Source organism: Crassostrea angulata, chromosome 6 (assembly GCF_025612915.1).
Source record: "Crassostrea angulata isolate pt1a10 chromosome 6, ASM2561291v2, whole genome shotgun sequence".
Classification (NCBI taxonomy): Eukaryota; Metazoa; Mollusca; class Bivalvia; order Ostreida; family Ostreidae; genus Magallana; species Magallana angulata.
In genome coordinates, this window is record NC_069116.1 from 4,839,973 (window position 1) to 4,863,982 (window position 24,010).

Consider the following 24,010-nt stretch of genomic DNA (forward strand, 5'->3'; position numbering starts at 1 on the left):
CCTGTTTAAATATACCACAAGACAAATGATGGTAAATAATCAACTTCAATAGTTTATTAATCAAACTTAGTCTATTGTTTGACAAAACACATGAGTAAATCATTTTCCAGACTGGAACAAAATCTCTCTTTCTCTCTCTCTCTCCTCTCTCTCTCTCTTACAAATATGCAAAGAACGCTCATTGAAAAGTAAAAAAAAAACAAACATGCATTTACAAATTAATTCTGATCAAAAGCAGCTTAGCAGCATATTCTGCTATTCTGCTTCGATATAATTTTCAGTTTCTAAGGAAAGCAAATAGAAATTATTTAGCATTTATTTAGTAAGTTTATAAAAGTTTATAAAAGTTGTGATATTTCATCAAAAATGAAAAAGGATCTCTCTGTGTCAACAACAGACTTATATATTGGGATGAAAAAGTATTCATCAATTTTTGTCTTGGCACATGTAAGAGACAAAAAAATATAAGATTTATAAAAGTAATTTTAATACTAGCAGGACATACATTTTTGATAACATGATAAATTTAGTCTTGGATAAAAAAGATTTTAACTTTGCTAAATAAAAATAAAGCTTGTTTTAAGATTTTTTTCCAATGATTTTGAACAAAAGTATTACATGTTTAAAAACACTTAATTAACTTATTGTATATTATATATATAATATAAATGAACACATGTATTGTACTTCAATTCGACTCTAAGAAGTGTTTGAATGATTAAATTAAGAATAAAGAATAGGACAAAATTTTAAGATTTATGAAATACAGACTAATAGAAAAAAATTAAATAGAATAGAAATATTGCAAAATGTGCATCATATCTAACATGTATTTCAAATTAGCGCTCATTTTATGAGTTACATTACAAGGGTAATTACAAACATTTATATACACATGTACACAAAAACCGTGGTCTAATTCACAAACCTAAGCAATTGAAAGATGAGTAGCAATTCATGTATGTATAAATAAGTATCAACAGTAAAAGTGGATTTAAAGCTAGAACTGGGACTGGTATTTGAGCACTCTGTGTCTGAGTGTGTCATTATATGAACACCAACACAATACGTAGATTACATCTAGATAGAGAAACAAAACAGTAACAATAACACATGCGATAGAAGGAAGTCAAAATAACAAAAAAGTACGGGAAAATGACGCTCCGAGGCAACTGTCATATTACACGTAAACCAAAACGTATTTACATGATTAATAAAGATAACATTGTAACACTTGAGCAAAACATTGACCTGCAAATACTTTACCCTTGTATCGAAGTAATAAGTAAGTCTATTAACTTTACAAGTCTATAAGCCAGACATTAAAAAGCAATACACGTGGATCTATCATATATAAAACCACTTCCACAGATCTGTCGCGTGTAAAACCCTATCAAAAGATCTGCAACATCTAAAACCCTATCTATAGATCTGTCACAGGTAAAACTCACAACATCAATGCAGGCATCACACTGATGACAATATCAAAGTCGGGTGAAATCAGGTGTAAATAACTTATTTCTGTTTAAATATTTGATATAAATAATGAAAAATTTAAAACATCTCTAGGTGGAAGACATCATAAAGTTACAATTCACTGTAAACAGTAAAGAAAGTAGTCTGATATATCTGATATTTTCCTGGCTTTTTTAAAATGATTTTGATATCTAACTTGCCAGGAAAACGTCAGAACCGGCGCCATAACAAAAACTGGGAATTCACTGCCCCAACTGAAGGCGGCATGTTCAATTTTAGATGTTTGTGAGTCAAATCAAATGTTTAACTCACAACTTATTGATAAAACGACATTTCTAGTACTCATATATATCGCTTTTATTGGGTTCTTACATTCCATCAACAGACTGTTGAACACAATTTATCGAACTGTCAAGATTTGTTTTGATTCATACATGTTTAACATGTTTGATTCATACATACTAGACAATATAGGGTTAATATGTACAATTCTTTATTAAAGTGATTATCAAAATATGGAGTAGAATACTTTTTAAGCAATATATTGGTGAGTTTAAGGATACATTTATTAAAATTGAGACAAAATGCCGGAGGCGATAAATTTCCAATTTTTGTAATGGCACTGATTCTGACATTTTCTTGGCAAGTAAAATATCAAAATCATTAGATAAGGCAAGAAAACATCACATATATTTGGACTACACTGTAGTCAGATCAAGAGAAAAAAAATCCAAGAAAGCTACAATATTTTAACAGTCAGTACTGCTCTGGTCTTCTCCACTAGTACATGAACCAGTGGATGTACCACACATTCTATTCATAAAACCAAAAAATGTTATGAACCTATAATTCATCAGAATATAAGAAAGTTCGACCACTTATGATTAATCAAGAACAAGAAAATGACCTTTTTATCAGATGAAAAACAACATATGAAATGCACCAATAATAATTTCTGAACATTTTTGCCTAGGAGACTGCATAATCCTAATGTTTTCTAACACATATTGATTTGCCTGCATGTGTATTGGGAAAAATCACAGACGTACATTAAATAATTGCCATCATCTCCAGATCAATTTTGGGACTAGTGAATAATAAATAAATAAATAATGAAAATAATAATAATTGAAGATTCGATATAAAAGTTAGAAAAATCTAACTACTGAATGTAAAACATGATAACAACCAATACAGAATAACAATGCAAGGAATGCAAGTTGAATAATCAATTTCCAATCAAACTACAGGGAGACAGCTTTGCTTCAATTTTTTTGGGGACTAAAAGTACATTGTATTCATTTATGAGTCATGTCAGTTGTAAAAAAAACTTCAGAACTTTCCAAGCTAATACACGTAGTATACAAGCAAAACTGAACAAGTTAATAGTATATATAGGCAATAAACAAAAACACCCGAAAACTGAATAATTACCATATAAATAATGCATACAACCTTTAACTGAATACATTTCAATGAGATCTATGTCTGATATGTGATGAGTTATCACTGATAATCAATAGTGACTATATCAATGCATTATTTCAATCCATCCTGTCAAAATATGATTACACACTCTCCAATCATTAATCATGCAAAGAACGAATAGTATAAGAGTGTCATAAAAGGTCAACTTCCATGACCTGTGATATATGAACTGTGACCTTGATCCTTTAACCTGAATGTACAGTTTTCAATTCATCACAAATGAATTTTCCATCTTTTTAAAACAGCTAAACAAGAAAGGCTTAAACTAATTGTAATGCAGATATTTTACCTTGCAAGTGAATGGAAACATTGTTGAGGAGTGAAACTTTTGCCCTGCCATTATGTTTCAACAACAAGTAATCTATTCTTGTTTGTAGTTTTTGTGACTAGTATACAGTGACATGGAATAATTTAACTGTGTCCCTATTAGTCATCTAGTTTACCTTTGTCTAATAGGAGATAAATTTTCATAATACTATCTTGATCTCACAACATTATCTCCAAATAAATAGCTTTCATTATACAAAGAAGTTCATATTCAGCTGCTTCATACCTTTACATGATTTTATACTGTATAAGATCTATCAAATTACAAGAGAAATGCAAAATTTACAACTAAAAAATCTTCACAGTGACAGTGTGAACCAATACCTAACCTTTGTAATATTTGCTCAGATTGATCATTAACTTTGTTTATGAAGCAGTTCAAACACAAGAATCACAGTTATGGCAAGACAAAAACATGTACAAACTCCACTGATAGATACAAATGGAAGTCAAAGCACAGAAAAACAAACATCACTGGTTTCTAGGAACATCACTGAACTCTGTGTCGCTGTTTTCAGAAGACATGTTGGGAAACAGCACAGTGAATCGTTCATCGTTTTGAATACTAGTCGCTAACTCCGTGTGCTCGTGGTTACTCAGAATGTCAACCAGCTTCTGAAGGTCAAATGAACACATATCCGTGCGCTGGCTGAAGGTGATCAGACAGCAGTATATCTGTTCCCGCACGTTCCGCTGATGATTTGCCTCGTGTTCCTCTATAACGTGGTCAGCTGTTTTCCCAACAGACACTATAAAGTAATCACATCATTTATGGTGACTTATGTCCATGTTTTTACAGAATTCAAAAACAATTTTAAGAATGTATGAAACTTATAATACATTTATCTGAAGCATCAAAACATTAAAATCACAAAAATATCATAACACACCAAACTGCAGGTACATATATATACTTACAGAACAACTCCCTGATGATGAACTTCCAGTCACTGATAGGGAGATTTTTTTGTAGAAAAAGACTAAGGTCCATCCAACCTCTCTCCACTACTTCTCTACGACTTGTAGAACGCTCTAGAAGGATAAAATCATAGCAACATCATGCATGACCACTCACTGGCCTATTATTTCATACAACTCACTTGATTATAAATCTCGTTATCATTAAATTCCATTAAATCATCTCATACAACACAAGTTCTATAAATCTCTTTAGTGAGTTACCTCTCACTGGTGTGTCCTCTACATTTGGCACAATCAGAGTGTACATCTGTCCATTTGTAAATCCTTGCTGATTCCCCTGGTCTGAGATCGGTTGTCCATTGGCCGCTGTGACATGTCGTAACTCATCTTCTTCATGCCTGCTTAAACACAAAAATTATATCAAAAAGAGCTTTACGTTTTGTGATTTAAAAAATACTCAATACCTTATTCCATTTCATTACCAGGTTTTCCAATTTACATGTTCATTTTATATCCTTTAATTTAATGTCAACACCAATAAGCAGTATTTTTGTGTGTTTTGGAGTGTTTATCACTTTGCCAAGGCTCTGGTATAAAAACTTACAACTAGTTTGACAAAAATCATAAACTAAAATAAATAATGAGGGTTCCTATATACCAGTAAAACAAATATAATTACTGAGAATGTTTCTGTGGGGTCAGTGATTATGTAACAGCAGCATTGTTTACATCAGAGTTTACCTCTTTTCTTGGCTTTGGGGTAGACAGACTCGCCTGCGACACATCACCACGGTAACAATGATTGCCACCACCACCAGGACCCCTGCCACAATGCCCACTATCACCCCGGGGTCAGATGTGTCCTTTTCTCTCTCACTTTGAGGTGTCGGTTTATCTGTACAAAATTCTCGGAAACTACACAAGGTCATCAAATCTGACATCAGGTATTTAATTTAACATTTATATTTTGTACATAAAACCACAGCTTCTGATATACAACAAAACAAATTCTTAAATTCAAAGCTTAAAGTAAATCCACCCTCGTGTGACGTCATACATTTTACATAAACCATGAATTCATTAAAATTCTCGCAAGTAGATTTGTAATTTCAATGTTATCATAGGTGCACATCAAAAACTCAAATCATTGTTTACTTGGAGATATTTAATAAGCGTTTTTCATCCTTATATTCGACATAATTCAATAATGACAAAGGGAAATAACTCTTTTCTACTTTTCTCTAAGTGATATATTTAAAATGCTATAATTTTTCTAATGTAAACAATTTTTTCTTTTTTTAAAATTAATTTTAGTTTTCTGGCATAGTAAGCAATAAAATTTAAATAGACAAACAAGTATCCATCCACTTATATTTAATTTTTAAACAAAACAAGAGTGATTTTCAGATGATAATTTCAGCCTTTGGTTTTTATTACCTTACATCTTCAGTAGTATGGATACATATATATTTTATTTATTTTTTGATGAAATTCAAGTCCAATAAGTTAAAAAAAAGGTAAGTTTTTAACTTTGAACCCATGATTTTATAGGTACGGAGTTACCTTAAGCTTAGGTATAATTTTTTTCTTGAATTGTATAAAATATAATATGAAGAAAAGATATTGCACCACATACACTTTTACAGACTGATTATTATGTATATGATAATCAGATAAGGCTTTCTCTCTAGGTGGGCATATAGTGTTTCTAACACTTATTAATATACCTCCATTTTCTGTCCGTCTACCAGTTGGTCATTTACCCATCTGTCTGCCCGTTCATCCATCTGTCTGCCCATTTGTCTGCCTGTCTGTCTAGGTCCTTTACCCCCACAATGTATGTCTGTCTGTCTGTCTGTCTAGGTCATTTACCTCCACAATGTATCTCTATATCTTTCTGACTAGGTCATTTACCCCCACTGTCTGACTTACTCCCACACTCTGTATCTGTCTGTGCAGTGCAGGCCTGTGTTTCTGCTGAGGAAGAGGAGCATGTGGAGCAGTTTTTACACTGGAGCTCAAAGTTGTATTGGTCCTGGAATGTTCCAGTTGGACAGGATACACACACCGTGTCATCTGTAGCAGTGCCTACAACATAAGTAACATATCATTAATGCAATTTTATGTTAAAAATGTTTCTTTTCAAATGACCTAACTCAAGAAAGTTTTGTGATTAAAATAAAAAACTCACCATTCCCATTTTATAATTTTAAAATATTACCTTTGTCAATAATTCTAGAACTGTTAAATTTAAAATAGAAACATTATTAATGAAAGCTTATGTGTAGTTAAAAACAAACACATATCAAATTGGCTGTGTGTGCTGTGTAATATACCTGGTATACAGATACTAAAAAGACTGACCTAATTTTTGGACATAGAACCCAGGCAGACATTTGGAATGTCGGTCACAATAGCTCTCCCCCGCTGACCTGTATTTTATGAAAAACCCTTCATTACACTGGCAGTGGCTGTCGGATCGAGTGGTGCAGTTCTCCACCAGCTGGGAGTTCCTGTCAGTACAGGAGATGGTACAAGGGTGGCACCGCGTGGCCTGGTTATGATACAGACTGAACTCCCCGTCCGAACACACCTTACACTTGGCCGACTTGTTCGTCTCCTGACAGTCTGCCTCCTGTAATTTATACAACAATCTACAAAGGTACAGCCTCTAAAGCTTTAAAAAGAGATTGTTTAATATATCTAACATTAAATGCTATTATTGTTTGAAACTATTTGTCAAACACCAGTAGTTTTTTCAATTTGTGTTTTTTCATCAGCCATTGGTAGCTTTAAGGTATAGACTGTACATTTGTTTGGATGTATAATCGATGATCGATCCTAGTTGTTTTATAAGTTACATATATATATCGTGTTTTTAACAAATGACGATGAATTTTACTTCTTTAATCATGCAGTAATATAATGTTATCAACAATACCTTGTAGAATCCCGGGGCGCAGCAGCCACAGATGAGATTTGTGTTGTCAACTATGTATGTGTAGTCTGTCTTACAGGTCCCCTCTACAGTCACAACCAGGGAGCTCACCATGTACAGATACCACCTCAACATAGTCCCTGAAATAAACAGACACCACATCAACATCATCCCTGAAATATACAGACACCACATCAACATAGTCCCTGAAATATACAGATACCACATCAACATAGTCCCTGAAATATACAGACACCAAATCAACATAGTCCCTGAAATATACAGACACCACATCAACATAGTCCCTGAAATATACAGATAATAACAGGTTTTCAACATAGTCCCTAAAATATATAGATTAAACCTCAACATAGTTCCTGAAATACATAGATTAAACCTCAACATAGTCACTGAAATATAAAGATACCAACTCAACATAGTCCCTGAAATATACAGACACCCCCTCAATGTAGTCCCTGAAAAATACAGAAACTACCTCAACATAGTCGTGAAATATACAGACACCAACTCAACATAGTCCATGACATATAAGACACCATCTCAACATAGTCCCTAAAATATACAGATACCACTTCAACATAGTCCCTGAAATATACAGACACCACTTCAACATAGTCCCTGAAATATACAGATACCACTTCAACATAGTCCCTGACATGAACAGACACCACCTCAACATAGTCCCTGAAATATACAGACACCACCTCAACATAGTCCCTGAAATATACAGACACCACCACAACATAGTCCCTGAAATATACAGATACCACCTCAACATAGTCCCTGACATATACAGACACCACCACAACATAGTCCCTGATAAATATAACACCTCAACATCTCAACCATCTCAACGTACTCCCTGATATATACAGACACCAACTCAACAAAGTCCCTGAAATATACAGACACCACCTTAACATAGTCCCTGACATATACAGGAAACACCTCAACATAGTCCCTGAAATATAAAGATACCAACTCAATATACTCCCTGAAATATAGATACCACCTCCATGTAGTCCCTCAAATATACATAGACCACCTCAACATAGTCCCTGAAATATACAGACACCACCACAACATAGTTCCTGAAATACATAGATTAAACCTCAACATAGTCCCTGGAATATGCAGACACCACCTCAACATAGTCCCTGAAATATACAGACACCACCTCAATGTAGTCCCTGAAATATACAGACACCACCTCAACATAGTCACTGACATATATAGAAACCACCTCAACATAGTCCCTGACATATACAGAAACCACCTTAACAAAGTCTTTGAAATATAAAGATACCAACTCAACATTGTCCCTGACATATACAGAAACCACCTCAACATAGTACCTGACATATACAGAAACTACCTTTACATAGTCCCTGGCATATAAATTACCAACTCAACATAGTCCCTGAAATACACAGACACCACCTCAACATAGTCCATGAAATATACAGACACCACCACAACATAGTCCCTGAAATACATAGATTAAACCTCAACATAGTCCTTGGAATATACAGACACCACCTCAACATAGTCCCTGAAATATACAGACACCACCTCAATGTAGTCCCTGAAATATACAGACACCACCTCAACATAGTCCCTGACATATACAGAAACTACCTTAATATAGTCCCTGAAATATAAAGATACCAACTCAACATAGTAGCTGAAATACACAGACACAACCTCAACACAGTCCCTAAAATATATAGATACCACCACAACATTGTCCCTGAAATACATAGATTAAACCTCAACATAGTCCCTGGATTATACAGACACCACCTCAACAAAGTCCCTGAAATATACAGACACCACCTCAACATAGTCCCTGAAATATACAGATACCACCTTAACATAGTCCCTAAAATATACAGACACCACCTCAACATAGTCCATGAAATATACAGACACCAACTCAACATAGTCCCTGATAATTATACAACCTCAACATAGTCCCAAAATAAACAGACACCATTTCAACCTACTCCTTGATATATACAGACACCAACTCAACAAAGTTCCTGAAATATACAAACACCTCATAAACATAGTCCATGAAATATAAAGATACCAACTCAACATAGTCCCGGAAATATATAGATACCACCTCCATGTTGTCCCTGAAATATACAGACACCACCTCAACAAAGTCCCTGAAATATACAGACAACACCTCAATATAGTCCCTGAAAATACAGACACCTTTGATCTTTTACATTTGAAAGTGTGCATCAGTACATGTACATTAATAATATAGAACTGCATTCTCTTACAAATACAAAATATACAAGAATTCATGTGCTAGCGCTATTTTTATCCAACATTGTGTGTACAGATTATGAACATTACGTAATTGTTGTCATTATATAAATGGTATAAGATTTTTTTTTCTCATAATAATCCAAGAAAAAAGCAAAACATATTTTACTTAAAAGCAAATGAATTAAAAATAAAACGCCGTCTATAAATTCGAACACCCTCTCCATGGAGATGGATGGACTACGAGCCTCCGCCCATCACAGTGAGCAACGTTGCCACATTAGAGTAAGTGTGAATTAATTGAACTCTTTGACAATTATTAATAAAGTAAAACTTTTTTGCTGAAAATCACAAATTTGACCCATTATCGGTCTAGACTCCATTTTAATAAATCAATAATAAAAATCAATGTAAACTTATTCTTAAAAAAAAAGTAATTTTAGGATGGAGTCAGGACCCATTCATACCTAATTTTGTAATTAAGAACAGCGAATGGTCCAAGATTAAAGCAAAAAACGGTGTGCAGCTTAATTTGGAAACCTATACCTGTCGTGTTATCGATAATAGAATGAAATCACAATATTGACTTTCATCGTAAAATTTATAATGAAAACAATGCACACAAGTCAAAAATTAATATTCTAACTTGAATTGAAATTGTTATGCTTCATTGCTCTGAGTGGGGGGTTTTTCAAGGCCTTGTACGCCCCTGTTCTTTACAGTAGACATTAGGTTTAAAGTCCACGAAACATGAGTCCAGCAAACATTTAATGTAAACTAAAATGTCCACGACATGGTCCCTGACATACAGTAACTATATGTCAGGTAAAGTAAAACAAATACGGCAGAGTAAAACTTCTTTTAGAAATCATAATTAAAAGCAGTTGGTCCATGTAAAGTCATCCTTACCATAGTCCAAGAAAAACACTGTAGGTTCATGAACATCATGTTTACATTTCCTCCACAACTCCACATAACATACACAACAATTGTAGCTACATAGAGTTATGACTGCATTGAAAGGGCTGTAACTCTGACAGTTGCTTGCAAGCTAAATATAATTCTTACGTACAATATTATCGTATATCTACCGGTAGGTTATAGCCTGACGTGTTCCAAATAATTCTGCTAACAAAGTTAAAGAGTGCAAAATTTGCTATGGCATGCTATTTTTTTTCTCCTGTTAGATTAATCTAAAGTTGTTCTAATTATGAACAAAAAAAGCTGTTAGAGTCTTTTATTCTTTTATTGCATCAAATTGAATTTTTAAAAAGTTAACTAATATAATTATGGTATAAAGACATTTAACATTATAGCAATTGTTTGGCATCTTAGTTTAATTTTTTTTTTTAAATTATGACAGCAAATTGAATGTTTAGTCCAAATCTATAATATAAAACATGTACAATTTAATTCCTAAAATTAAACTTTAAACTGCTGAGGACCAGACACCATTAATCATATATATAGTTTGTTCCAGTTTTGCCATATTCTAATCTCTAATCTTTCAAGTTTCTAGAAAAAATGGGGGGGGGGGTGTAGAATGTGTTGGGTTTTTTTTAATGCGTCACAAAACACTGTCTATTAGAAATATGCAAATGTGTTACAAGGTCCTTATCTAATATGATTAAATGGTGTACTGATGAAACAAATTCATTTTTCATAGATTTCTTATAACGTACTTACATCACCTGTAACTAACAGTTTGCGGATGCACTTATAACGTACTTACATCACCTGTAACAGCTGGTTATGAGAGAGGACCAAAATAACACGCGAGTCGCAGACTGTGCTCCAAAACAATACACATTACATGCACAACATCTGCCTGCCTCAAACAGATTGCTTAGTTCATAGTGACAGACACAAATCAGTTGCCTGAAAACTGTCACCAGAGATAAATCGAGAGTGGCAGCCAGGATCAAACTTTAGACCTAACTGTGATGTAATTTGCTACCAATTTCACAACAGAACTCCACTGGGTATAAAAATTAAGATTAAAAAGTACAAAGAATTAGAACCTGTTACCTTGTAGCTTACACAGGCAGTGTTATCTGATTCACTCTATGCATGCAGGTACTTGAAATGTGCAACTAAATCCTGGATCCTGTCCTACACCTGAATATCTCACCTTTCAATTCTCACCTTTATTAATTCAATCAATAGGTGTCCGGTGTCACCGACCTTTGGCTTCATCAACCTGAAGTAATCCACAGACAGGGCCCTGTGCCATGAGGTGATTATACCGAGGCTCGGACAGAAAGATATTTAACACTCTATTACCCTGCATGTGCCGCCTTAGATCGCTGCATGCGACTGAAGATAATCACACAGTATCAACCAGTAGAAACCACAGACTTCATGAAACTCAATCCACCCTCAATATCAAGACACCAGTCCGTTCTTTTGAATAGGGTTTAATATTTATAAATAAAAGCAGCAGAACATTTATGCAATCAAGTGTTTAAGAAATGTGAAATATTTTACAAATTTCTCTGTCTCTTTGAATTGTATGTGTCCTTTTAAATGTTGTGAAATACTGATGCACAGCGGACATCCATGAAACAACTGGTCATCCAGTCAGAGCAAAAATTCTGTGACATTAATTATATATTCAAATTTTTTCCTTGTGGTTTCAGGTGTAAATTTAGATCAGAAAATTAAAAGATAAAAAATATTAATAATATCCATTAGATTTCTTATTTAAAAAAACCTGACCTCTTACCACCAATAGGAGCATTCAGAACCAAGCATAAAAAACAGAAGCTATAACTGCTTCACATTCAAAGGGTATCAAGTATAATGATGAAAAATTAAATAGCTGGCACTCTTGTCCTGAAGAGTCCGAGCAACTTGTGTCAAGTCTGCTAATGACTGGAGAGATATGATATTGGAGATCATTGACAAGCATCAACAACACAGATTAGACCACTTGAAGATCGAAAGTCAAGTACCCTGATGTACACATAATTCGCGCCAATTGATCGATTAATAATCCACTGCGGGGACAGCCAAAGTAAAAAAGAAATGTATCTTTTGTGCCGACACAACAAATCAATTTAAACCGAATCAATAAGAAGGAAGCCTCATACATATCCCGCAGGTTTTTGACAGGAAAAACTTTCACATGATAGAACATTTGTATTTACCCACTCTCCAATATCCCTGGGCAGATTTCATTAATATTAAATAGAGCTAATGTCCGCTCACAAATTAACAGTCCCGTACAAAACGGCCACTGTTTGATCTCTAATAAAAACAACCGACAAAAGAGGCCCTTCAATAGATTCTACAATTTGTTGTATACATGGTTTGGATTTTTTGAAATCGTGTACAATCAATATTTCTGCACTGATGGAAAGTGTTTAGTATTGAATCATGGCATTATCTAGATAACAATCTCCACTGAAAGCTGATTATGATCTATCCCATCAATATTTATCAGACTTGGTACGTACTGGATTGGTGACCACATCATGTAATAGCATACTATAACATAAAACATAAAATATTTACTCTTCTTATGAGTAATCATTTTCAACTTATCACATTTCTCTATCCCTCCCGGCCATCCCCACCCAATACTAATTTTTTAAATCAATTTAAATCTTACTATGACACCTATTTCTCTATTTTTTATTAAACAAAAAAACTTTCTCTCTTAATCATATTTCCGTATTCCGACTGAGCCATTAGCCTCAGTAATCTTTTATTAATTATTTCCATGCACCCTTGCTATTTTCATTTAATTCCTCTTTACACTCCTTCATATTACCGGTTTCTTCATTCTAATGCTTAGCGACATGATACCTGGTTTTGTTACCTGCATTGAGAGCAGTGCTAATTACTCAGTGGGAAATATACACTCTCTGATATGACCAGGACACAGTGCATTATAATACCTTTCCAGCATCTGTCTAGCGAGTGATGGAATGTCACTTTGTTTCAAGATTAGTTATCAGAGCTGAGTTGTAGAAAGGAATTTATGATTTGAATTCTAATTATCTATTCAGCTACCAAATGTTTCACTAATAATAAAATGTACAAATAGAGACTGAAATCATCTAGAAAATGTTTTTGTAAAACACTTGAACATGTAAATGCAGCCCAGTATTTCATATATGTGTATGAAAAGTTCAGAAACTAAAGTCAGTTGTGTACCTGTACATGAATAATTGTCTCATTATCATTTCATCAACATTTTTAATCACCCATTGACATGGACATTGTCCATTTCCTTCAGATAACACACCGTTTTAATCATTAACTGGAATACTGTGTCTAGATTAATATAAATTCCTGTTCATCAATCTCAATAAATATTTGATTTTGTAAATTTGCCAAAAGACATTTACAGCTTGATCCAGTATAGTTTACTGCTTCTTTTTATTTCCTATTTTCTTTCTTTGTGACAGCCAATCTCAATCTCTCTCTCTCTCTCTCTCTCTCTCTCTCTCTCTCTCTCTCTCTCTCATATGTATTACCGGGTAGTAATGACATGAAGCAGCTGAGTTATGACCACGCCCGGCCCTCAGTGGTTTCTCTGATAGCAGGATACTTTATATCTATCAGACCTTTGACTTTTCTGTGTTGCCAATATAGTTATCATGCAATGATTTCACAATCGAAATACTTATAGATCTAATCCAACTTTATCTTGTGTGTTCATTTGGAAAGTCTGAATGAATTTCCCACATTATGTCATGGAAAAAGAGGGCTCCATGGTCAATTTAAGACATAATGTATTGATAACCTTAAGAAGATGAGCCCTATATAATTTAAATTTAAAAGGAAAAAATATGGACATTTTTATGTAATGTAGCTATAACAAATCATACCTTAAAATTTTAGGTAGTTTCAATTCTTAATCTGTTGACCATCCTGAGCCTCCTTAAACTTCTAAACTAAAATTGACTTACAATTCATTTAATATATACTCTATAACCTAACCTGAATTGGCTATAAATGCAGCTATCAGCATTTCGTCACCTTTGATATCAATCCAGATTATCCATATTAATTACTGTTACAAATTAGATGTACAGATTTTATACTTTCATTTTATCTTTTTGATTTATTAATATATAGATTTTTAAACCTAGATAATATATGTACAATTTCCATCAAGTACATTTACTAGTAAGCAAATAGCCTGTTTCTAAGAATTGCAAACCATAATGTACCTGCATTTAATTAAATTGTATAAGTAAGAGATATAAATAGACCTGTTTAAATTTAAATCTTTGAAATTCACCTGGTTATTTAAAAACCAATACACAGTCATATTTCTTGTTCTGGTCTGGTTTACCTTATTTGTTTGTGTTAGCTTTAGTTGGTGTTCAGTAACAATATAATACCACACACACTCTGACACTTTTACAAGCTAATTAAACCTTTATTTCAGAAATATTCTCGAACAAGTACTTTAAAAACACATGAGATATGAATATTTTATTCAGAACAAATGATTATTTCTCCAATTAGACCCTTACAAATGCTTGTCAATGTTTATCCTGGGGTGAAATCATTCAGTGAAGTTCGATAAGATACAGGCCAACATAAACACACAAATAACACTGCACACGTCTGCCAAACTAATTATTACGTTAGTCTTTGATGCTGATATGCCAACATTTCCATCAGGAGCATATTTTTATATTTGTTTTTTATTTAATGTGTGCGGTGTCTTACTTTTACAGCTGACTTTGGCAATCAGCAATAGGGTTACCATGGAGATGTTCAACGATTAATAAAAGTCTTTCACCTAAGCGTACATGTATAACACAACTTACTTTAGTTTTTCGAATTTTCAACAGTTTTACTTTAATCTTTCATCATACAGTAAGTATTTCTGATTGTGATGAATGATGAACTAAATACTATTAATATGATTATATCACATCAGTAAATTTAACTTATTCAAAATAACTTGCAACTGACGGTACATGTTTCTTTCTGACCATACAAGCATGCTTTAAAAAGTTACTTTAGAGAGAGTTTCTTGAAAATTCCTATTCTTCATTTTCCTAATACCACTGCAGCTGTATTGTACTAGCACTATAATTTCAAAAAATATATGGTTTCTTTTTTTAAGATTGATTTTAATCCTAGATGTTCCTGACAATAATTTCTAACTAAGCTCTCCAAATAATGGATATTTAAAATAAATATCTATAACAGTTAGGTATTGACCAATCTTATAAAAATTCTTTTTAAATCATAAGATATATCTGTCCAAGAAATCATTAATTAACACTCAGCGTTATCATTAATCTTGTTTGCTTACAATAAAGGACACACCCTTCCCTGCATTGTTACGATGTAGCTATTCCATCAGCAACTGCAGATATAAATAAAGACCAAGGAATGCATGAAGTCATCCAACAGTCAAAATCAATATCATTGGGGGGATGATTTAATGTACCTTACTTGTCCATCAGAATGAGGGATAATTTTCACCATGCAGGGATCGATGCCGAGTGATTGCTTCCCTCCATGCCCACATAAATCGGGTTCACTTACCTTTCTCTAAATGAGACGCCTGACATAAAATCATATTCCCGACTGTTATGTCCGTCACTAGCTGATCGAGATACTATTTCTTTATCCTGAATCACTCACCCTTTGGTCATTATTACAGTCAGCTGCAGTCGTCTCTCATTATTTTTCTTAGTTTGTTGCATATTGTAGCTATCCACATGTTATAATTTAATTTTTCACCCACTGAACATAAAGAACATATAATGATTAAATATTTTTTATTTGAAAAATATTTGGATTTTTTTTTTTTTGGGGGGGGGGGTAATCTATTGAATATTTAAATATTTCGTATTTTTATTTTGAGAGTTGATTTTGGTCTGTAAGTTAGAATGTCCTTGAGTTTCTTGATGCCAGATGCATTCTCCAACATCCCCTGCTGTAATCACATATCACCCCTCCCCCTTATTCAAAATCACTGATGCCATAATTTTTTAGATAAAAAAATTCAAGTAAAACAAATTAAAAAAACAAATTAAATTATTAAAGATGCAGAAGATTTTAAGATGAGTTTTTTGGATGTTAAAGCCGTATTTTGCGATAAATAAAATTCTCACCTTTTTAATGTGATCCAATGATTACGTAATACTGTCTCTCCCGAGAGTTCTGTGGTTGCATGTATTTGGCCAATTTGTCGGGGTTATCACGAGGTCACAGTCCGTTTATCTATATTCACTGTAACACTCGTACACAACGCAACACTTAATTATGCAACAAGGAGGGAAAATCAATTTTACATCCACCCTCCAGCCTCTTCAAAACTTTCACGCTTTCTGACATTTTATCGAAGGATATCCCAAATATTGCGTGCGCATAAACATGCTTACGAAGTTTATTCTTAGCGCAGGGGAAATCCCAAAATGGTGCGAGAAACGAAAACACTAGGCCAGGGAGATGTCGGTGTACCAGAGCCAAGACATTTACCAACTGTCAGAAACATCGTTGTTTACGGTAAAAAAAAATCGCCATAAACTTATATTTCTGTCCCTATGATACATAACGTTACTTTCATCCTCAGACGAGACATTCCGTTTCCATGTCTAATTTTTGCAGATTCTTCACGACAAGTGGAAAACTGGGAGCTAATGTGGGTCGCCCAGCAGGTGTGCGATGCCGACGACTTGCATCACTGGCTGTTGACATGTAAGTAAACACCTAACACATCATTTGCTCCGTCAGGGGCAATAACTCCTACTGGTGATGCCTTTTTTTGGGGGGGGGGGGGGTTGTAGTCTATGTAATATAATTTTATTGTCAAAATTTCAGTCACTGATTTCATTCCACGGAAGGATTACCAAGAGATAGAGAAAGAATATAAGGACACGGTAGAGAAAACATATCGTCTGATGCTGCGATGGAAAAGGGAGGAAACCAACGGACTCTTACAACTGAAGAACCTGGCCGAAAAACTACGCTCAATACGGCACCCAGAAATAGCCGAACAGTTAGAGCCGTAGATCGGCCAAATTTACTGAAAGAGTAAGCAATGGAACAAGTACCGGTACCTTTGTCAATTAAAGTGGCACTGTCATCAATGAAGTCACCAAAAAAGATTACTGTTGTCAACAGTGTTGACAATAAAATTATTGTGAAGTTCACACTGAACTGATAATTCGCAGATCAACTTATTTTTTTTTTTTTTTTGTATATGTGTTATAGACAACTTTGAAAGAGTAACCTTTGCTTGTTTTAAATTGTATAAAACTGGGGAACTTATGCCAGAGCCATACATCAAGAAAAAGGCATGATGAGCTCACCATTGCTTCATTTAAAAATGCTCTGCATGTGTGTGTGAACACGTTATCATTACTGTATATAATCAACAACACGGCAACATAACAAACTTCATGCTGCAGAGCAATGTTGATTACTTATATACATCAACCTTGATCACTGAAAATAATCAACTTCATATGTCTAGAATTTTATTTAACTTTCATTGAATTTTACGAGCTATAAATGCAACTTGTGGTCGTAATTTATAGGCTTAAGGTACAGTAGATCCTTTTATTACATATTTAGTAACAAATACAGGTTTTTGGCATATGTGAAATAGATGACATCACAAAACTTGTATCAGCCTCCGGGGCTGATACAGGTTATCAGCCCTGTAGAGCTGATCCGGATCCGTATCACACCCCTTGCGGAACTCCTCTGCCTTTTTTTCGTTTCGGCATTTGTGCATGTCAACAGACAAAAATAACACATTTGTTTCAGTTGACATTTTTTAGTGCAGTTGAAAACTTCAAATGCTAGCAAATGTTTGGAGCAGTTAACTTTTAAAACCTGAGGAAATTCCGGTTCGGTAGCTACATGATTGTTAAAACAGAAACATAAATAATTATTTATTTGTTTATGTCTCTGGTTAAAACAATTAAATCTCATATGAAAGTAGCATATACATTTTACCTTCAACTGATATTTACCAGTAAAATCAATTTGTTCAAGTTACCAGGTAATGTTTTTTTTAATTTTTAATAATACGAAGTATGTAATAAATATAATAATAGATACCCTTTTCCCATATCACATCCTGTATCAGCCCTCGACCAATATTATCCATTGGGCCTTTTGCCTTCGGGCTGATATTGGAGTCTCTGGCTGTAATATGGAAAAGGGTATGTATTATTCTATCTGTAATGGTACATACCCCTGTTATATACCGGTATCAAGATAAAGAGCTGTTATCTCCCTTTGACCAGATTTCTGGTATACATTAAGCATGTTAAACTCTGACCATGAATCCATTCAAATTACAGGTATAAACATACTGAATGTATTTCCTCTTTCAATTAAAGAGGCATGGACACAATTTTGGTCAAAATTATTTTTTTGATTTTTTCAGTAATGCATTTTTAACATGTTTAATACTTAATAGGCAACCAAAATTTGAGTGTCATTTGTTGAATTATAAGCGAGTTACAGAGCTTACAATTCTTTGCTATGTAAACAAAACTTTTATTTACATTTTAAATGTTGAAGTAAAAATTCCAGTTTTAGACCTAAAGCAAACGACGTATTAAACGTTAAAACTGTTTAATTATGCTTAAAATGAATATGAAGATAGACAAATTAGCTTGAAAAGGAATTTTATTTTACGGGTATATTGAACCTATGTAAACAAAAACAGGGCACGAGCCTTGTTTACTTGACAAGAGAATTGTGAGCCCTGTATCTTGCTTGTACATGTATCTTCACAAGTGACGTTCAAATTTCATTTGATCATTAGAAATGCATTCCTAAAGCATTGTAAACAATAAAAACAGAAATTAGTAAAAAAGAAAATCAACCAGTTTTTTTTTGTTTTATAAATAAAGATGTGTACGTATTTCTCTCAATAATTTAATAATGTAAAAAAAATCATGCTACGACATTTCATGCTGACTTATTGAACATCGATTAAACCTGAATGCATGGTGAAATCTAAATATTAAACGAGACATTCAACCTGTCAAATTTAGATATTAACGAGAACTATTTTTCTTAGATATTTTAACCATACAATGTCGATAAAAAGTCACAGGTCTTATAAAGTTCAAGATAATTTTTTTTAAAAATAAAGCAGCCACAATTTGGCTCCAACTCGCAGGATGTGGGAATTCCTAAATGTGGACTAGATTTCTAACAGTTAAACACACAGGGACTCAAGAGTGGACACGAATCAACTGTATAAAACAGGAGCAGAGTTGTGCGAGGGATCATAGGGAGACTTGTGAGTGGGACAGGATGTACAGGTTGTTGCTGACCACATGAGATTTGACATCCATCCCCCTCTGCATAAACTGAATGTCCCTCTGAATCCCCCCAAACATGACCAATTCCCCCCGCCCCTCCACTAGCGTGTAAAATATTGTCTCCTCAGGAGCCTCCAAAGAAGAATTCTCTTTCACTGGCTGCCATGTGGCAGTATGAGATTGCACAATATTAGAGATGTCCAGCACATGTAGATGTATGGGAGTACGCAGCTCCCTCAGGCGATTTTTTCTAGAACTATCATTAGTCGACTGGTTATGACCCTGCGTTCCCGACTGTCTAGCCAAACTTTCCCTCAGCCTCTCCTCAAACTTCTTCAGAGCTTCCAGCTGCTTTTCTCGGTTTTTCACAGCATTGTGTCTCCCTCCTAGCACCGCAGGTCGGGAGTCACTGGTACTGAATGCCTGCATGGAAGGTCCAGGAGAATCCGGGCTGGTGAATGCCTGCATGGAAGGTCCAGGGGAATCTGGGCCAGTGATGTAACTGTGACTCTGGAGATGACTGTGAGACATTGGGGATCTCCTGGGTGATGTACCGCGACCTCTAACAGTGTCGCCAGGGTGTTTGAACTCTAAATGTTCCCTATCTGACCTTGAAGTTGAATTCTCTTCGTCATCAGCACTGGAGCTGTCATCACTTTCTGAAACTGGTCGCTTGAATGTAGCAGCAGCTGTATAACAAAAAACATATGTATTTCATAGAATAGACATTATAGATGATCAAGTATTATATAATATCATAAAACTTGGGATGGTGAAAAATAGGACTCTGTGCTCCTTTTACATCACACATGCTAGTTTTTTTAATCAGCCTAGGTTTACATCACCTTCTCTTACACTATCTTTGTATTATATTCTATTATTCTAGTGACAAATGAATATTAACTGTACATATAGACTGTTGTCTAGGGAGATGTTCTCATAGCAAAGAATATTGCAAGTGACATTTATGATAAATTGAATTATCTGTATCGGTGGATATACTTCACAAATCATGCAATTAAGTACAAATATGATTTCATAATTTTGAAGGCCTAAAATAGTTCACTCATAATACTGAATAAGAATAACTTTAAAATCTGACGCTGTGATCCTATATTTTACTTGAGTCACTGTGATACTCATGTCTTGGGTAACCTGTGCTCTGTAGCTTGTGGCTGACCGGCACCCAGCAGAAATAGATCTAATATATTACTATTAACTAAACCAACTATACTAACAAACATGTGAAACCACACTTATTGACAGTTTGATAAACACCTACAGTGCCTAATTTCATTTAAACAAGCCCTTGACTTTATCTTTTCTACTTGAAATTCTTTACCGGTATTTCAATTCTGAGCGGATGAACATTTTAAATAGAATTTTTATATACCAAATTTTTATCAGAAAGCAAAGTCCAAGTTTACAGAGACTTAATAAAACTGAGCATTTGTAGACACTTACCCCCACCCGAGGGTCCTGGAGAGTCCCTGGGGGATTCCCGAGGAGGGACCCAGATTTTGTTGTTCGTGTAGGCGTAACTGGTGGGCTTCTTGGGGTCAGCAGTCATAGGTCGTAGAGGTTTAGCAGGCTTACTCAACACAATTATCTTGTCATTTACCTATTATAAGGAAAACAACAGATATTCTATAATTCAATAGGTATTTAACAAGGAATCCATAATGCTGTTAACACATTACATTTAGCAGTTTATTCTATTTAATTTTATATATGATCATGATTATATAAAAATGACAATAAAAAACTGTCAACCATCTCAAAAATCCACAAAGAAAAATACAAATTTAAGCTGAGGAACATGGACCTCTCATAAGATAGAAATGGGATCAGGTGCCTTGGAGGAGTAAGCATCACATGCCGACCAGTCGCACCCGCCATGTGTTCATTGTCAAGATCATGAAATCAAAGATTTTTTCTTTAAAGTTTACTAGTACATGTCATGGGTATATAGTCAGTAAAATGTAAGTGACCTTGCATGCAGGGTGACACCACAGTTGGGGGGCGGAGAACTCTGGCTGATTGATGGTCACTTCCTGCCAGCTCCAGGGGTCAGTGTCCAGACAGAGAATCCAAAGGTCATTGAAAATCTAAAATCAAGGTTTAAATAGTAAATACAGGTCAAGAAAACCTAATAAATTAGGTCATACAGAAATTGCTGGTGACAAAAATAAGTCTAAAAATAAATAAAAAACATTTTACTAGGAATTTGATTTTGAATACTGTGATGATTATTACTGTAGTCTTTTTTTCTGAAATTTTAGATAGACAATTTCTAAATGGGCCTTTGTTTTCATTAGTTTGACACACATAGTAAACTGATGGACAAACTGACCTGATTTGGTCCCCCACATCCCCCTATCACTAGAATGTGGTTCTCATCCAAGGTCACCTGTCAAGTTAAAAATTATGATAAGAAAATGATGAAATAAACAAGAAAATCTTCTTTTCTATTTATGTCATGATATATCATACAATAATTACATGTACTGTTATTAGTTACTAATGCTACCTGAGTCTGTCCATAGCGAGGGTTAGGTCGTTTGTTGCTGGTGTGCTTCCTCTGCCATGTCAAGTCAATGAAATTAAACACCCACACTTCATTGTTTCTGTAAAACAGATGGACATAAAGATATTTTTTTTAAAATCAGTCTTTAACAGATTGCATTTAAAGAAAAGAAAAATATTTTCATCATTTACCAGTCAGACCTTTAACAGATTGCAGGGTAAGAAAAAGATCAAATATCTCAACCACTTACCCTGTGCCAGGAACATGGGATCCTCCAAACACAATCATCCTGTCACCCACAATGGAGGCAGAGTGACCAGCTGTGGGGGCGGGACTGACCGGTGACAAAGTGTTCATGTGGTACCAGCGATTCGGTTCCGGTTTGTAGATATGTAACTCAGAGAAAAACCGGGCAGCCTGAATCATTTAGGAAAATATATATATAAACAAAAAAACTAAAATTCTTCCAAAAATTTGTTAAAACAATCATTTATTACATATTTCAGAAATACCTTAAATCGAGATAGCTTAAATTGTTTTGTAACTAAAATAACTTTTTTTTTTATCTCTTTCCACTGTAAAGTAAGCTTTACAGTCACTGTGGCAGTTATGATAATATATTTAGACATGCAAGCTGACCATGAACTGACCTGATGGAGAGGGTAGGGGGTGGGGTGACTCCATCCCCCAAACAAAACCAAACTGTCCTTGTACACAACCAAACTAGCACAAGCCTTGGGGGATGGATATGTCCCTAAGAGACAAAAATAACAGTATTCAATTCCCACCAAACAATATTCAAGAAATGATTAAAATGTAATATTTAATCAATCAAAATGCATAATTATATGATAATCATATATTTTTAAAATTTGATAATGTTGAGAAAAGAAACGAAAATTATCAGTCATATATTACAGAAAATAAAATTCAGTTGTTAAAAGAGCAGAATAACCAAATCTGTCGAAAAATATAACACATGTAAGGCATAGAATTGATTGCACTGGAAACTCTTGGATCTATTGTTTGATATGCACTACCTATGGCAAGTGGTCTGATCCACTGTCTGTCCTTGAGGTCAAACCTCCACAGGTCGTTGAATGTAGTGTTGGTGGAGGTGCATCCTCCAAATATGTACATGGATTTGTCATAATAGCAGGCACAGTGAGAGTATCGCTCAGTAATGTTAGAGCCCACCTCAGGAGTGATACCTGTCCAGGCCAACTGCCCCTCTAAAATCCCAGCGTAAAAGTTCTGGTACATCTGACGAATCACACCTGTATGGCAAAGTAAATTGATGAAGTAAACATAAACATGTATGGACATATAGTATTTGCATTACTCTGGGATAAACTTCATGGTAGAATTTAGAAACAAGTGACAGCATTTGCTCATCGACTATAATTTCAAATACCATGAATACAGTGCAAATTATATGTTAACATACCTTGAACAAGGCGATACCACTGTCTGTTTACCGACATGGCACATTTTAAATCTCTGTAAGGGGACAAGTGGATAAGAATGTACTCCAAGATTTCCTCTGGCAGATCTGATATTTGAAGTGAAGAGCTTTCACTGGAGTTTTGAGACTCTTCCGCGGAGTCCTTTTGCGACAGATCCATTGTAAAGCCAAGTACGCCTTCCTTGTTATTTGAAACCTTTTGTTCAATAAATTCTTCTGTTTTCCAGGTCGAAATTATTGTTTACAAATTCGGTTTCCTCAAATTTCATAGAAATTACACGTATTTCGATCCCGAT

The 24,010-nt window shown here is 34.5% G+C and overlaps 3 protein-coding genes across 7 annotated transcripts; 1 reads left to right on the forward strand and 2 right to left on the reverse strand.

Moving 5' to 3' along the window:
- Window positions 1-45: 45 nt before the first annotated feature.
- On the reverse strand, window positions 46-16,796 carry LOC128186913 (tumor necrosis factor receptor superfamily member 5-like). Of its 5 annotated transcripts, XM_052856890.1 has the most exons (9): window positions 16,546-16,796; window positions 16,073-16,174; window positions 7,154-7,290; window positions 6,577-6,847; window positions 6,145-6,300; window positions 4,954-5,107; window positions 4,474-4,613; window positions 4,210-4,323; window positions 46-4,040 (listed from the first exon to the last, which is right to left on the reverse strand). In XM_052856890.1, the coding sequence occupies exons 3-9, from the start codon at window positions 7,283-7,285 to the stop codon at window positions 3,763-3,765; spliced, it is 1,245 nt and encodes a 414-aa protein (XP_052712850.1). In that variant the 5' UTR covers window positions 7,286-7,290; window positions 16,073-16,174; window positions 16,546-16,796; the 3' UTR covers window positions 46-3,762. The 5 variants fall into 5 exon arrangements, with proteins under 5 accessions (XP_052712850.1, XP_052712852.1, XP_052712851.1 ...); XM_052856892.1 differs by lacking the exons at window positions 16,073-16,174; window positions 16,546-16,796 and adding an exon at window positions 11,597-12,103; XM_052856891.1 differs by lacking the exons at window positions 16,073-16,174; window positions 16,546-16,796 and adding an exon at window positions 10,361-10,532.
- On the forward strand, window positions 16,796-19,536 carry LOC128186914 (uncharacterized). The gene is made up of 3 exons (XM_052856894.1): window positions 16,796-16,939; window positions 17,042-17,131; window positions 17,255-19,536. Exons 1-3 carry the CDS (start codon window positions 16,849-16,851, stop codon window positions 17,443-17,445), a joined length of 372 nt encoding a protein of 123 aa, XP_052712854.1. The 5' UTR covers window positions 16,796-16,848; the 3' UTR covers window positions 17,446-19,536.
- LOC128186912 (F-box only protein 42-like) lies at window positions 18,937-23,996 on the reverse strand. The gene is made up of 9 exons (XM_052856887.1): window positions 23,697-23,996; window positions 23,290-23,526; window positions 22,900-23,003; window positions 22,500-22,666; window positions 22,253-22,349; window positions 22,076-22,132; window positions 21,714-21,830; window positions 21,187-21,343; window positions 18,937-20,411 (listed from the first exon to the last, which is right to left on the reverse strand). Exons 1-9 carry the CDS (start codon window positions 23,872-23,874, stop codon window positions 19,687-19,689), a joined length of 1,839 nt encoding a protein of 612 aa, XP_052712847.1. The 5' UTR covers window positions 23,875-23,996; the 3' UTR covers window positions 18,937-19,686.
- Window positions 23,997-24,010: the final 14 nt, after the last annotated feature.